The following is a 16,783-nucleotide window of genomic DNA, read 5'->3' on the forward strand; positions in this document are numbered from 1 at the left end:
AACACACAAAAAAAATAATATTCAGAAAACTAGATGGCAGTGTTTACCAGCTGGAGGTGTTGCATAGCGCAGTGATGGTTTACTAGCCTGGCTTCTTCCAACAGCATTCACAGACATGACACGAAACTGGTAATTCATATATGGGGCGAGGGACAAAACGGTTGTGGTTTCATTCCCTGTGGTTCTGCTTAGCTCCTGCCACTTCCCTGGTTCCCATCGGTTCTCTTCAAACTCTATAATAGATTCTGGTATAGACAGAAAAAGGAGGGGAAAAAAAAACAGGAAGAAAAAAGCAGAGCTGAGCTTACAAAAAAATTAACTGACACAGTAAAACCAATTAAGTATGGCTAGGAGAACTGTGTGCTTATTCTAACAGCCATGACATAAATTAATGCTAAACAACACAAACTGATGCCACCAAAACCCTTCATACCATTAACAGGACTGTTATGATTGGCCCCAGCTTTCCAGGAGAGTCGAACACTTCGGTTTTGATGTTCAGAAAGTTGAAGATCTTCTGGTGGATCAGGGACATCTGGGACAGAAGGAAGAACCATCAGGAAGATGGCAAGCTATTGCTATTTACTTGGTATTTTCAAAAGGACAGACAATGGAACAGCAAGCTCCACTGAAGACGGTGGTAAAACATCTTTTGATTTCAAAGTGGAAAAAATTAAGAAAACAAGAATTGCTTTATAAAATCCTACTTTAATATAGAAATACAATGTATTTTCTAGTCCTGCTTTCTCCCTTAATAAATACAATATTCTTCCTTGAGTACATTTCCCTATACTCTTATTATAATGCTTGGAACAAACCATTTCTCTTTTCAGATCAACACTAAGCTCTGTTAAATCATTAGTAAATATTGACTTTACTGGATTTTAAGTCTGTACTGGCATTGCTTGTATTTACTCCCGTGTTAACCGTAGTGGCAGAAAGTGACACCACCTCTGCGGTTCCTGCGCCAAGCAGGTGTGGGAGTGCAAGGGTGACACCCATTACCCCAATCCCAGCCATCCAGAAAAGAGGATGAAAGAGAAAATTCATTCCCTGTCAGCTCAACTAAGGCTGCCCAGAGCCTGCATCAAAGTCAGCGTACAGCCAGGAATGGCTATGTCCCCACAGTGTCCCCACAGTGTCCCCACACGGTGCCGGGCGCACGTTGCTGCCAAGTGACCTCATTTCTCCTGGAGGAGGAGGCAGAGGGACAATCCATCACGGGGCCAGCCGTACTTGAATGCCTGTACTTGAATGAATGCTTTTGATTTCAGTGGATTCAGAGTGACAGATGTTTATTCTCCTCATGGCTTGCTTTGGCAAGTTGCAATCTGATTATAGTGGATTTGGTTGGTAACTGAAATGCATAGGGCTGCTGTAAAAGAATAAAATCTCAGCACAGAGAGTTGGTAGGAAGCCCCCATCATTTAAAAGTCACACACACATTCTCTTCCTTACATACAGCACTGAAAAGAAGCCTGCATACACCAGGAAAATGTTCTAACTTGTGCAGGAAATGCTTCTTGGACATCGGGTACGTTTTTCAAAGACTGAATAATGTCCAGAACAAGGAATGAGGCTGCACAACATTTGGTAGTTCTTTGACCTCTTCCTGCCCCAATGTTCCAGCTTCATTCTTGACTGACGGTGTCATTTCCTACAGGAAAACTGGCTCTCTCAATCCACAAGACTCTGTCCGTCATTGTGGAAGAAATCAGTAGGGATTGCACAGGATTTTTTACAAAGCAAATGAAAACGTTCAAAGAGTTTTTCTTTGCATTTATTCCCCCTGCTTCTATTATATTTGGAAAAAAAATCAGGAAAATACAATTCAACTTCCAAGTATTTTGCTGTTCCATTCTTGAAGCACATGTGCTGTTACTATATTTAAAGACAGTAGCTGTGTATCTTAAAGATGTCCATCTTCAGACTGTTTATTAATCATAAACGGAAAAAAAAATCTTAGAATTATTCTATTATCTCTTTGCCCTCAATTGCTCATATTTTGTTGTCTCCATCTGTATGACATTTGTCTCTTTAGTCAATCTATCAAGTCTTCTTTGCATTCAAGTCTTGCATTTCATTGCAAATGAAGCCTGAATTTTTCATTTGGAAAATAGTAGATATTGTCAATCCACCAAGACCTTTCTTATTTAACTATAAACATGGAAAAGGGAGCACAGGACTATTTTTTTCCTTCTTGTAAATCACAGTTTAAATGGTAATAAAGGGCTTCATGAAATTTTCATAAGTAATGTAACAAAAAGTCTACAAACATTTTGAATTATACAGCACTAAAGAATACATCACCGTAAATAATGTGCATAGCATCTTCTTAATTTACTGTTTACTGAAAAACAGCATTTATTCCAAGTGTGAAACTATCTTGAAGGTCAGGTTGTCTTAGCTCCAATTGCAATCACTGCCAGGACTAAGAGTGTAAAATCAAATGAAATTAAACTGTGTGCAAAAAAGCATTTGAGCTCTTGGTTGATGCTTTTGGGAAGTGTTAGAGGCTGACTTTGCAAAGGCCAGCACCTCACTATTCAGGTTGTTCCCCTTACTTTCAGGCAGAGAGAAGGGCGGTCACAGTGATGCTCACGCAGGGTCAGGCTTCCCTGCCATGGCCAGGCTCCTGTTGAACCTTGCTCCTAAGAAGGCTCCTACGAACCTTGCATGTGCAAGGTAACTGCAAAGGTGCTGCAGTTACATTCAGGATAGCACAGAGCCCTTTGCAACCCTGGAAAAAAAACCTCTTACCAAGAACAATTAATTGTGATTCAGCTGTGACACTGTCTAGAGAAGTTCTTGCCACACACGTGTAAACACCTTGATCTTCCAGTGTCACACTTGATATGAACAACGTATCCATGTCCATAATTATCCTACAGGAAAAGAAAGAAACATTATATACAGATAAGGATGAGAAAAAAGAGGAAGATAAGCAAATGACAAATAGACACTGTTTTTCTCTGAAATTCTGTTCATAAAAAATCCTTGATAATAAAACTTCGAATGACATAATTGCATGTTAGGCCTGTTATTTTAAAATGTAATTGCAGTTATACTATACATTATGTTGTAGGCTATTATTTGTATTTCATAGCAATTTAGAGACTGTGCCTAGAAGATCACATTTTAAGGGAACTACATGGATATGCATCAGCTGAGTGTCTGGAACACAGCATTTTGGCACATTGTTAATGAGGCAAATAATAGGCTTTATGTCCAAATTTTGGAGTAAGACTGAGCATTCCCAATACACTTGTGTCATAACCAGTGCTCTGGGGCAGCCAGCATTCATTGATCCTCACATGGCAGTCCCAATGGATCTGCTGTGGTGAACATTGGGGAGGCATTTCCCTGAGCCAGCTCCCTGCCGCAGGGTCTGGGATGGGCCCATCTCCTCAGCCCTGCAATACTAGGAAATGGACTGCTACTGTGACTACCTAATAAACACACCCGGATGTCCCATACTGTCCCTCCAGGGCCCTTGGTATGGAATAAAGGCTCAGCTCAGTCCTGCTAGAGTCAGCAGGAAAACAAGAGCAGAATAAAATTCAGCCTGAGTTTGCATGTTCCCAAGTTCATATACAGGAAAAAATCATTGCCTTTACATTATTTTAGTTAAAAAAATCTCAGACAAATGAATACCATTTACTTTAACATTATCAGCACAGGCTTTGGCCAAACAGGCATAAATCACAGGAAAGTTCCGGTTCCATTAAAAGTAGGAAACAAAACGTCATCAGACTAGACTGGTAGGGTAGAGTGAGTGAGTAAATAAGAGTAAACCTTCTTGACCGTTATAGATCAAAAGTCATACAGATGCATATATATGTATATAAAATGCAGATCTATTCACATATTGCAAAAAAAAAGAATTTTTGCAGGTATAAATTTGCATTTCCAGCTATTAAGCTTCATGTTTAATGAAACTCCTGTTCTAGTACTATACATTTTTTCAGTTGAGATCAAGAAAATTCTTATTTCTTTCCTGCTCACCTGCTATTGTCTGTGCTGCTGACTGGCAGCTCATCTCCATCTTTTCTCCAAGATAATTTAAAACTGTGTTTCAAATGTGAATCATATTCAGATTGACATTTCAATAAAATGGAATGTGATTTTAACACTTGAGGGTTCTTCGGAGAAACAACAACTTTTGTAGCATCTGGTTGATCAAATAAAAACACTTTGATTATTAAGAGACACTATCACATCAAATCTTCACCAAGCACTCTGTACATGAAGATCAGTTTTAGGAGCAAGGATGATATCTATCCTCCTCCCCACCCCCAAATATTTCAAGTGAAGGAGAGATATTTTAGAAAAGGTAATTTGCCAAGATTTAACTTTCTATCTCAAAAAACAAACCAAGGAGCTCCAGAACAATACATAAGGACTTTAAGAAAAAAATATCCAAGTCAGATGACTGATATTAAATGGATAACAGAAGAGCTCAAATATGAGCTTTATACTCAAATACCATTTGAATCACTTTGGCAGTGCTCCAAGAAAAATTACAAGCTTATTAAAGTCAAGTGAGAAAAAATTATTGCAATCAAGTTTATTCTTTTAATTGATTCAATCTGAATGTAAAAACTGGTGAAGTAAGAAGAAAGCACTTGGCTACATTTATTCTTGCACTGAAATGTTTCTCAGTGAAAGTTTCATTGTGTATTTTCATGTTTATCATCATGGTATAATTTCCAAAGCAAAGGGATCAAATGGAAAAAGAATACACACACACAAAATATTTTTCTTGAGCATGTCATGGCAAACCTGCATCTGAGAATCTTTTTGAGGTCTATCCCAACTGAGTAATAAAGTTTTTTCTGTTGGTCAGCCATAGTAAACAACTTTGTGTACTACTCACTATCTTAAACCTATGTTCTCTATAGAAATGGTCCACGGCCATCATCCCTCCAGGAAAAACCTGCCTGGCCAACCAATCAAATAAATCACCTGGAATTAGAGCACAAGGTATGTATTTGGAATTTGGAAATAAAATGCTTTCAATATTTTTGCTATCCCTGTCCAAAGTACTAGAGTTCTAACATACGTTAGGCTGCTATAAGAGGATGCCAACCGAGTCCTGCAACACCTCAAAATGACAGACAACAAGCTAGGCTGCCCAGACTTTTGTGCAAGGTGAGATTAATTCCTTCCTGCTGTCAAGCTGACAGTCAGTCAGGGACCTACAGCAAGGTCCTCAAATAAGCAGTGCCCCTCAACTCATATTGCTGCAATTTGCTTGTTCACTGCACACATTTATTATTATTTATTGTATATTTTCTGGACAATAAAGTGGAATTAAGAGTTCAGGAATGAGGAAGTCCACAGCACTGGGAAATGGAACTGGGGATCCTGTGTGGTTCAGTGAGGAATGAATCCCAAACACCCACAAACAAGGGGAGGGCAGGAGGTCTCCAAAAATCCACCCATGAGCCTGCTTTTGCCAGTAGCAAGGCTCACAACAAGAAGGAAAGAAAAATCTTTCAAGATAAAGGGAACAGATCTGGGAAGTAACCTGAAAGACTTTGGGAGATTATGCAGCTTCAGAAGTATCAAGAACACTGTAAATGTCACATATGAACAAAAAAAACCCTTGACAACAGTAACTGCTGCATATACACAAGGCCTAGGGCAATGAGCAGTTTCAGCCTCCAGGTTGTTCAGAGCTTCACAAAATGCTTTAGAATCTTGTACTCTTTCCTATTTATTTATTAAAAATGTGTAACTATAAACTTTAAAATACATCAAAGGTCTTTCCATTCTTAAATGAGACATTACCTCTTATATCCAGATTAGCAGTAATTGCTCGTTTTCCAACCGAGTTTGCAGCCCAGCAAGCATATGATCCTGAGTCTTCCTTCCTTGTGTCTTTGATCTCCAGGGTTCCATTTTTGTTCAATTCATAGCGTAATGCTGTGAGAGGCTCTACACTATCATCCTTAGTCCTAAAAGGAAGATAATAGTTATGGATTATTTTTAGGGTTCAAGAACTGTTATCTCATGGTTAGCAGTTACTGCACAGGACACTGAATTCGGGGATCTGATCTTAGCTTTGCCATTGAACAAATGAGTCAATATTAGCAAGTCACTAAGTGCACACACAAGCAAACTATCAAGGGACATAAACTCCCAGGAAACTGAAAACATGCTGACAGTCTCTAGCAAGGTCTTTAAATCAGTTCGGCTGAGTCTCTAATCTATAGCTGTCATTGGCAATTTTATTGTATCTGTCAAGTGAACTGGCAACTCTATGATTTCTAACTGCATGGAATCATGCATTCTGTAAGTCACTGGGTTTCCATCGCAGTAAAATGTCCAGACTTAAAAAGTTGCTAACTTTAAGCCTGATGAAGTTGCTGGTATGTCTTGGTACAGTATGTCTTGGTTTAATGAATACCCCAGCACTCATTTCAAGCAGATTCTGAATACTTCGATTGATCTTTTTTTATAAATAAATACTTCAGGGTCCTTGAATGATGATGCATTGAAACACAAGACGCTTATATGGTATATGATTTAACCACATGGTGAATTTAACCACATGGACATAGTAACTAGCATATATTACAGTGTTAGGGAAGGCCAGGTGAACTGGTTTCACATAAAAAAGGGTCTCTGTAGCTCACCATCTAATATCTGCTGCAGGTGAAGCAAAGATTTCACAGTGCAGGAAGGCACTGTAACCAACAACCGTGGCATAGTTTTCACCATCTGAGGTTAGTATTAAGGGAGCAATATCTGCAGGGAAAAAAAAAAAAAAAGAAAAAAAAAAAGGAATATAAAATGAGCTGTACTACAGTTCAGAACTGGAAAGAGAAAAACTGTCAGAAACTGCTTCCATTTGCATTCATATTGATACGAAGACGAACGTCACAGTAGTTGGCTGCCCTCTATAGACCCAAGAACAGGTTATATAGTTGTGTAGCTCCGTGTTTCACGCTGCATCATCCCCTTTTGCCAGCATAGAGAGGTCTAACTACCTAATGGCATTAGAAAGTGGTCTTGGTCTAAGAATCTGAGCTTTCCTAAGTCTTGCAGACAAAGGTAAGTGGTTGGTGGCTCGACATATCAGACTATGAAACCATAACACACTCTAGAAGAGAAAACAGATTCTGTCTGCTACCTCTTGAGACCTCTCCTATGAAGCTCTTTCTCTCTTATCCTCTTGCTCTCTTTCTTCAAAGGACAGGTGAGCATCACAACTGGAAATCACAGAATCCTTAAGGTTGGAAGGGATCTTTTAAGATCATCTAGTTCAACCCCATTGCACATGCAGGGTCACCTGGAGTATGTGGCACAGGATGGTGCCCAAGTGAGTGTTGAAGATCTCCAGAAAAGGAGATTCCACAACCTCTCTTGGCAACCTGTTCCAGTGCTCTGTCACCCTCACTGTTAAGAAATTTCTCCTTAGGTTCCTGTGGAACTTTCAATGTTTCAGTTTGTGGCTGTTTCCTCTTGTCCTATTGCTGGCCACCACTGAAAAGATAATTAAAATAAAGATTAATAATGAATTTAATAACTCAAAAACAGAGCTGTGGTCTCAATCCAGCCCCCTGTAGTTTTAATTTATTTGAAGTCAGAACGTTGTGAGCCCATACTGTTAAAATACCGCATTAAAGCTCATGAGCCCAAGGTGTACATGATAAAGCCTGGTGCTTTAGGACAAGGTATTTCTCAAAATAGAGGGCCAATGCAGAACAGAGAAATGGTTACGATCCTAAATCTAATCTGAAGGACACTAGTAAGATCTTTTCTCACAAGTCATGAAACACAAGAGGGTACTTACTTAAAACATTCACATTAGCACTGGCCAGGATGCGGCCGTGCTTGTTGCTGGCCTCACACTGGTACACAGCACTGTCCTGAATTTGCAGGTTGGTAAGGCTGATCTCTGTGGCAGATATTCTCCCTCGGAAGGTCCTACCTGGAAGTAGGCAAACCACGTCAGGAGATTGCGAAGACTGGTTGCGAGGAGGCTGCAGTCTTTCTGCACTACGTTAATGTCAAGAACAAAGCATATCCTCAGCACCAGACTGGAAAATGGCTATAAAGCACTGCCTTCCACTGCCACCACCCAGCCAAAGCCCGTGCTTTGCAGCACAAACATTTCAAGAAAGCAGTGAGGTTGTACAGGGAGCATGGCCTTTGCTCCTCAGTCTCACCGCCATCTCTGCTTATGACAGAGCATGGCCAAGAGATATCAAGGAACATGAGTGTTATCACCAAGGTTGACCCATATCCTTAAAAGATAAAAGTTCCCTTTCACTTGGGGGCAAAACAGGTGCTTCCCACCCAGCCTTAAGACATTGTACTTACTATCAATCGGCATGCCATTAAGTTTCCACTCGATAGTTGGCTCTGGATTGCCAAAAGCTTCACACAACAACACAAGATTTGTTCCAACGCTATAAACACCACTTTCTGGCTCCTTTATCCACTGTGGAGGCTCTGTAAAGAGGGGACATTGCAGACAGCAGATGTCACAACTGGACAACTCTAGCATTGCTATTGCTAACATCTGCCAGAAGGTGGCAAACCCTGCAAACATTTGCCCGGTTGGTTCTTCTGTGAGGCTGTCATTTGGCTTTATTACATTTACTGTGAATCAGTTCTATCAAAAGGTAAAATTAGCATTAGCACACACCAATTTCTATCTTCCAGACTTTGAGAAATTTGTCAGGGAGAGGATGTAGCAAATGGATAGTGTTTACCCACGTGGAAAACAAATGCAAAGCTGGCTGATTGGAAATCAGAGGCCGGGGAAGAAGGTAAACCAGAACAGGTTGGTATTTTCACCAAGACCCTCAAACATAACATTGTTATCTCTGAAATGAAGTGTGACTATTTTAGCAAGTCAAGCAAAATGCAAATGTTCGTTCAGCTCAATTCCTCCTCGCTAGAAATGAGGAAACGGCTCCCACCGTCTTCAGCAGCAGCTGCAAACACTGGGGCTGACTGCAACAACACGGGCAGGGTGCAGCACCTCTCTTTGCTTATCTATACGTGCTGGGAAAACGTACGGTGCCTTTCAATTTCCCGGTTTTCCACTGCCAATGTGCTGGTCTGAACAAGTTTAGGTGTGATGAGACTGTCGGGCCACTGGGGATAGAAGCAGCAGCATCCCAAGGAGCCGTCGCTAAAACCTGTGCACAGGGCGGGCAGAGGTGCAGCGCTGGGTTCCTGCCCTTGTCCCCTGCTCTGGGGACACACTGCCTCATGAAGGGCACCCCTTAGGGGCCAAACCCTCCTTGGAAAAACATACCCATAAGAAATAAGAGGGAACCAAGGGAAAAACATTAATCTGCCTTCGGGTCTCTACAGACTGAATACAGGTCCCTTTTGCTGCTGCTCTAGTGTGCAACCTCTGTCCAAAACAGCCTTGAATTTGTCACTACCTTCTCTTGAAAAGCAAAGAACTTCCAAATTTTAATTCCAGACCTGACACTATCTTTTCTTTCAGTCCTGGGCAGGTCACTAGACCTCTCCAATACTCTTTCCCTATTTGAAAAGATGAGGTAATGTATGGGAAACATGAGGATTCATTAGTTAATGCTCATAAAACGCTTTGAAGCTTAACAGAGCTGTTGCCCAGCAATAAGTCTCCAGATGTTATCAGTGCAATATGCTAAAACAAAGAATCATGGTTTGTATTCACACAGATATATTAAAAAACTACTACTAACGTGAATACGTGACATACAAGAGCTTTTATGCAACGTTCACGGTTCATACACAGCAACCATGGACTGAAGCAGTTAAGATTCAGTTACCACCAAAAAAATTTGTAACACTGAAGCTTATCTAAAATTGTGACATCTTCATATTTCATTCACATTGCATAGATTTTTTTAGAATGCCTTCTTCACTGCAGTGCAAAATTGCTCTCCAGGAGCGTGCTGTGTGTGTATCACATATGATGAGATCATATGTTTCACCTCCATCTATTTGGCAACAAAAAAAAAAAAAAATTGTGCATGCAATGCAGTGTCTTGGTTTTGTAAATATTTTCTTTCCCTTCTCATATAGGTTCGGCTTTCCTCAGCAGCAATAGGACAAAGGCATGGAAGTGAAAAGGTGTAAGGAAACCCGAGGGTTTTTTTTCCTATTACATCTCTAACAAAGGCTGTACTTCAGTCCACTTTTCTGTGCAGCACTTACACTGTGCTACCTAACAGTGTATCAAGTATAAGAATAACAAAACACATACATTTGTTTTCGCAACTGCAAATACCAGTGATAAGACTGTCAAACAGTTCACCTGCACGAGCGAGACAGTAAGGCAAATATATTCAGTGCAGAGATTTATGCTTTAGGGAATAAAGTGACAGGACCAAGAACAGCAAGGGTCTGAAATGGTCATCTAGCCTATTCCTCTGCGATGGAACAGGACCACCAGTCTCAAGTATTTCTGATGGTGTCAAACAACTATGCAGACTCCCCAGCCTCTCATGCTTTTTACTGCAGTGCTACACTTTTCTACACAACTATAACCGATTTCTTACATCTTAACAACTTCTGCCTTGCTGCAGGTTGAATGTATCACATGCCTAGCTGTATATGAATGTATTTGTTGTCTTATTTCCAGTGACAAAGAGGAAGTGTGCTACTATCTCCTGTGAAGAAACGGTGCATTTGAAAGCTGTTAATGGATCCCTCAGATTCTTTCTTCCCTAAATCAAACTTTTATTTTTTTTTTTTTAAACACGTTTTTGAGATCTGCTACTGCTCTTGGAACTTTCTCCTGAACTTTATTGAGGTAACCCAAACCTTGCTGAAATACAGTATGTTTCATTGGATCCATTATGCAGTGAGAGGCTTTATTCAGTTCTCTGTAGCATCTCTCTCACGTATCTCACTCTTCTTTATCCTTTCCAGGAAGAACATGTGACATTTCTGAGTCATCCTCTATTTTGCAGTCAGTATATCCTCCAGATCAGCCTGACCAGGTATTTTCCACCCTGCACTTAGGAAGCCAATTAGTCCTGCCTGTTGACAATTACTTTGCACTTGTGCTTACTAAAGCCATTCTTTTTAATCCAGACCATTTGCCCAATCAGTCAAGCTAATTTCAAATTCCCCTTGCATCTTCCCAAGGGCTGGCAATCCATCCCACTTTGGAGGTATCAGCTGCAGCTTCAGATGCAGTTATCACCTCTGGGTCTACATCCTGCTTCAAACCACTACTGAAATGCAAAGAACTACCACTTTAACCTGATAAATCAACCTGACATACCTACCTCACATTAGTTTCAACTATTTTGTTTTTATTTAGCTTATGAATGAAAATATCACATGACAGAACAGCAAAAACCCTAAGGTATTATAGGGATAATATAATTAATCATTATGTTTTAATAATTACTTATATTAAACACTACCTAGGCAGCCTCGGTCAAGATCAAGGTACCATTAGATCAGGCACTGTGATACTGGCAAGACTTTGGGGTTACAGATGCATTGTGTACATTTGAAGTCAAGGATTTGTGGCTTAGGGATTTTTTAATATATGATGTATATTTTTTTTCTCTGCTCTAATAACAATAACAAGCTTTTCTCTGCCTATTTCAATGTTCGAAGCTACATCCTTTCTTGCAGGGAGAGATTAAAATGTTAAAGCAGTCAAGCAATTTGCTGGCTGAACATTTTCATATGCTTGGTAATAATTGCCTGAATCTTTGCCCTCAAAGTACTGCAGGATTAGCAAGTGGACTGCGTGCAAATATCATCTGCTAAGAATGCTACAAAGGCGGCTGGGGTTTTGGGTTGAGATCCTCAGATCTCAAAAGAAGCAGCAAGTGTGACACAGTGTAGAAACGATAGAAAGGTTCTGACTTGCACACTAGCATGAGAACAAGGGCGATTGACAGTTTATAACAGAGATAATTTTTCTTCCATTTAATTTCCTCATCTCAATATGCATTCTTTGAGGAGAGCCTGTTAGCTACTTGAATGCTCTACACCAGCATAACATCCCTGAAACCAACTGAAATTAATTTGTGCTTTCACCAGCCCAAGATCTGCCCTTGAGTATCAACAGCAGAGTCACTGTAAGAATGATGAACATGCCCATCTCTGATTAATGCTAGTGACATTTCCTGGTTCAAAATCCTAGAAAAAGATGGCATTTGGGCTCATTTTTACCTCAGCACGTTGTGTGAGGTGACTCCTAATAGTATGAGCTCCTGTTAGTGATAGCAGCCAGCATTAGTTATACACATGGGAAATGGATTTAGTAACTATTGGAAAAGCATTCTTTACATTGCAAGAGCTACAGTGGGTTGGTGGGTTTCTGCCCCACACATACACATTAAAACAAACAAACAAAAACCCCCACTTGTTTGCTACTGAGCAGGAATAACAGGATAACAATTTGCCAGAAAGCTTTCATCCCTCTGGAACTTGGGAGGGAGGCGTGGGTCACTATTCTGAACCGCACAATTAATGTTATTTCCCTGGTTATTTTACTTTTTGCAGTTCCTGCAATTCCTTTGAAGGATTCAGTTTTTACAGCCGAGAAAATCATGGCCAGATTGTTAAAATATTCAGCTACAGCAGAGATGTTCCAAACCATCTGGAGTGATTTCAAGGAGTCAGCACTTCCCCCCGCAGCAACCGAAACCTTGCCATGCCCTGGTATCCCTCGGCCCCCTCTTCTTTACTGACAGCAAGGGAAAGAAAGAATTTCATAAGGAACAGGCTTGTTTCAAGTGAAAGGGGATGATTCATCACATAATGGGAGAAAGGTTTTCGCCCAGTTCCTGAGCAAATTCAAGCAGGTAACTGAAAATGAGTTTCTTCCTATCAGGATTTCTTGTGACCAAGGGGTAAGGAAAAGCACAGATTAAAATGAAGCAGTTGTCAGACACTGACAGTTTAATACTGTGTGTGTGGGTTTTTTTTTTTTTTTTTTTTTTTTTTTAACTGCAGAGCAGAGGCTGGGGCATTTTTCATCAGTAAAGGGAAAATATTTTCAGCAAGCTTTTCAGCTTTGCTTTGGGCTTCTCATTTTGCAGCTATTACAGGTGACATTGCTGAGGGACCTGCAGTGGCAGTGACACTTTCTCAGGGTTCACCTGTCTCTGTAAAGACTCATTTGAGCCCTGCTTTGCTTCTGCAAAAGGAAACACCAGGGAGGAAGCAGCTGCCCTGGCCTCGCGTGAAGTGCCCAGGTCCTCAGGGCACACAGGGAACAGAGGCAAGAGCTGCTCCTGCCTGGAAGATGCCTGCCTGGTTGCTGTCTTGGCTGGCTCTCTTCTAATAGCAACATAAATAAGGCAACATAAATAAGGCAACATCCAGATGGATGCCTGAACCCAACCGATTCTGCCTTTCATTGAGTGTTCACCTACCACAACTACCAGTACAAGCACGTACAGACACACACAATATTGCACAAACGTGTGGTATGGTCAGTGCTACCCTGGCTCATTTCTGACTGTTGCTGATCTGAGGTTAGGCACACATGTGAGGGTCTATATAGGCAGAACAGGTAGCATGAAGGATGAATCCGGGGGCAAATGTGATGCAGAAGGATCCAAAATAAGGGTTAGAAAATCACAGTGGAGAGAAAAAGTCTCAATATCTATATGGAGTGAGGCAAGAACTGAAAGCCAAGGAGAAGCCAATAAACAGTTGAGGAATGACTGACATGTTTGGTGGCAAGTCTGATTAAAAACTGAGCTAAATGCACCTCTGATCTCACCCAGAACAGCCAATTTCACATTCTTCAAAAGAAAGCAAAAGAACCAGATATTATAATCTGATTTTCAGATTAAGACAGCAGTATCTTAGTTTCACTAACTTGCATCTTAATGGCAATATCCACAGTCTACTCACATATTTGTACTTTTGTTCAATCCCCACGGTTTGGGAAAAAAAATGCATTATTTCTCATAAAAATACTAATGCGCCTTTCTGCAAACTTACCAAAAGTGTAGGAAGGTCTATGGATAACATAAACGGATATAGTTTGGTTTAAGCATTATATTAACCAATAATACCGTTCTTTTTCACTTTCACTCACTGAGTACCTCTCTTTGCTCAATATCAAAAGCCTATTAAAACATACTCAGCACCTTCAACATGAACGTGGAACTCATGTTTCACTCTGCCCACAGAATTGCTTGCTGTGCACTGGTAGGTTCCTTCATCAGCTGCAGACACTTGCTCTATCTTCAGAATCTTCCCATAATTTTCTGTTACTGGTTTGTCCTTGGGCAAACTTCCCGTAATCTTGACCCAGTTTAGATGAGGAGTTGGGCTAGTAGCAAAAAAGCCAAAAAATAATTAAACAAAACTCAATGCTTTTTGAGTTAAATATCATGATGCTGTGACCTCCTCTTTTAAAACACAGACTATAGTGTGGCTGCACTACATAGGCTATACTGTTCCTTGATTTGAAGGACCTCTATGAATAAGCACTTCTCAGCCAACAGGTCATGACATTAGGTTTTTCTTGTAAACACATTGGCCTAAGCTGTATCTGACACAGTGGAGCTCACTTTGCCCCACTACGAGAGGGCACATGAGGACAGACGAGGAGGTGAAGACTTTATTAGAGTGACTTCACCCAGAATCCTGCCTGGAAAGGTTTCCAGGAGATGGCTGGAAATGCTACAATTTTAGAAAGCTAATGGCAGTGACACAGAAATTTGGGACAGGCTGCTGTCTGAGCATTCCCAGCTGGGCTCCCTGACCCTGTCACCATGCACATACACAGTGTCGTAGCTGCTTACTCTTGTGTCCATCTGCTATTGTGGCAAAATGCCTGGGCATAAGCTCCTCAAAAGCTGCAGGTACCAAGAAATTAAGAGTTTTCCATGAGCAGAAAGCGTAATAGTACAAATATCATATTTCCTGCTAGAGATCTTTCTTGATACTGTACCAAAGGAAGGTCCTGTGTTGCCTTGGTGTTCAGGAAATGTCCTCCCCAATTTGTCATTATGCAGAAATGACAAATTGGAAATGTACTTATTTCTTTGTTTTGCTGTTGCCTGTCCTCAATCTCAATTACCCACAATTTGGCTCAGCCTCCTCTGTGCTTTGTGGACTTTCATTAGAGTGCTCTGGCACAGATACAGGTGAAAGTGATTATACTTTTTCTGCAAGTGAGAATTTTAAATAATAAAAATATCTTTTCTAAATGTTGCGCTTCTGATGGGTTTCTGTGAAAAATACTTGTGATATGAGAAATATTATAATCTCATAATCCCTCCTCCCTCTAAAACTCTTCCTGATAAGAAGTATGTACTTTGTTTTCTTTCAAGAGTGGCATTTTATTTTTTTAAATAGAAAACAAAAAAAAAATTTTTTGAATGTAATGAGAGTGTTTCCTTTCTTCTGACTTTTTTCTTCTTTTCCAAATAGGCAAAAAAAAATGGTCCCTTTCTCTTAAAATACATGATCAGTTCCACAAGCAAATTCGTATCTCTTCATTTCCAAGGTGATTTAAGTATTAAGCACCTTGATAATATACTCATGGCCATGGATAGGTGGAAGTTGGGTTCACGGGATGGCAGCGAGTGGCACAAGCAAACATGGCAAGGGAACTACAACCCACTGCAGATGCTTGGAGGGAAGCCAGTACAGACAAGTCATTTGCCTTCTCTCATCAAATGGCAACCAACCGCAGAGGCATCATCTTGCCTGTTCCAGGAGTGAGTGATGCCTTTTCAAGTCTCCATGGAGAAATAAGATGCCCTAAACATGTTTGTTTGGGCAGATAAATATCCTGAATCTAGAATTTCATAGAGGGATAATTACCCAGCCTTTGGTATGAATTATCTATCTGCTACGCTCGGTCTGCATTCACAGATCTGCAGCCCAACTAGGCTGGATGAAAACATGATTTAAGTCTCCTTTCAAAAAAAGCTCTATCACAAACAAACCAGGAGGAACTGTACTTCCACTGCACTTTCAGTGGTTGCAGGGATCTTATTTTACCTATTATTCTGAAGGTAATTCTTTTTGGGCAAACTTGCATCTACAAGTACACAGTACAAACAGAAAACTGAACTGAGGGCACAGTGCAGCTTATTTCTGAGCAGCAGCAATATTCACTGCAGCAAGAACCAGGTCTATGAGGAGCATTCACTGCTTCACTGTGAGGACTGCATTTAAAATCCGTATCTATTTACCCATTCTCTTTCCTTACTTTACTTGTTCGGTCTGGTGTTATTTATAATAAAGAACAAAATTGTCCTGGTCTATCTGCTCACTTCTTATCACTTACCATCTCACCTAACCCCTTCCTATATTATTATAGTGACTGTCTTCTCACTGTGATACTTTGCTAGACAGACCAGCAGTTTCACTCAGCAGGGCATTTCTGATGTTCCTAATGGATTCCTTGTATTAGGTCACCCAAGAATTTTCCTTTTGAAAACCTGAGATCATAGGAAAAATACGCAATAATTTCTGTCCATTCAAACAAAACTGAATTGGTCAAATAAGAAACATTACCAGTTGAGACAAACAATAGAAGCAATATTTTGAAATTATTCAATTTCTCAACATCTCGGAAGTAATATCACAGAGGTTACCATAGTAGTTGTTCTACAGTAAGAGAAAGCAATCAATACTTACCATGGTAGGATTTCAATTACTTGAAAATGACACCAGCAACAAACACGAGATGATTGTATGCTAGCTCTGTGCTGCTTTACAACAAATATATACTTCAGAAAAACTGCACAGAGATTCAGTTTAAAACTCTATATGTGCATAGGTATATACATAGTGGATTGGATAACTTTTAAAATCGCTTCTC

At 40.3% G+C, this 16,783-nt stretch overlaps 1 protein-coding gene across 3 annotated transcripts in view; it reads right to left on the minus strand.

Moving 5' to 3' along the window:
* CHL1 (cell adhesion molecule L1 like) overlaps positions 1 to 16,783 on the minus strand; it is a 122,864-nt gene that overhangs the window by 20,223 nt on the left and 85,858 nt on the right. For all 3 annotated transcript variants that reach the window (XM_026052707.1, XM_026052708.1, XM_026052706.1), the window contains 9 exons: positions 14,091 to 14,275; positions 8,332 to 8,463; positions 7,802 to 7,939; positions 6,642 to 6,753; positions 5,794 to 5,960; positions 4,006 to 4,171; positions 2,761 to 2,885; positions 434 to 535; positions 48 to 245 (listed from right to left, as the gene is read on the minus strand). In XM_026052707.1, the coding sequence (XP_025908492.1) occupies positions 48 to 245; positions 434 to 535; positions 2,761 to 2,885; positions 4,006 to 4,171; positions 5,794 to 5,960; positions 6,642 to 6,753; positions 7,802 to 7,939; positions 8,332 to 8,463; positions 14,091 to 14,275 (1,325 nt within the window). The remainder of the gene's footprint in view (positions 1 to 47; positions 246 to 433; positions 536 to 2,760; positions 2,886 to 4,005; positions 4,172 to 5,793; positions 5,961 to 6,641; positions 6,754 to 7,801; positions 7,940 to 8,331; positions 8,464 to 14,090; positions 14,276 to 16,783) is intronic.

The sequence above is a fragment of the Nothoprocta perdicaria genome, unplaced genomic scaffold, assembly GCF_003342845.1.
Source record: "Nothoprocta perdicaria isolate Ctin4 unplaced genomic scaffold, notPer1 scaffold_9, whole genome shotgun sequence".
Classification (NCBI taxonomy): Eukaryota; Metazoa; Chordata; class Aves; order Tinamiformes; family Tinamidae; genus Nothoprocta; species Nothoprocta perdicaria.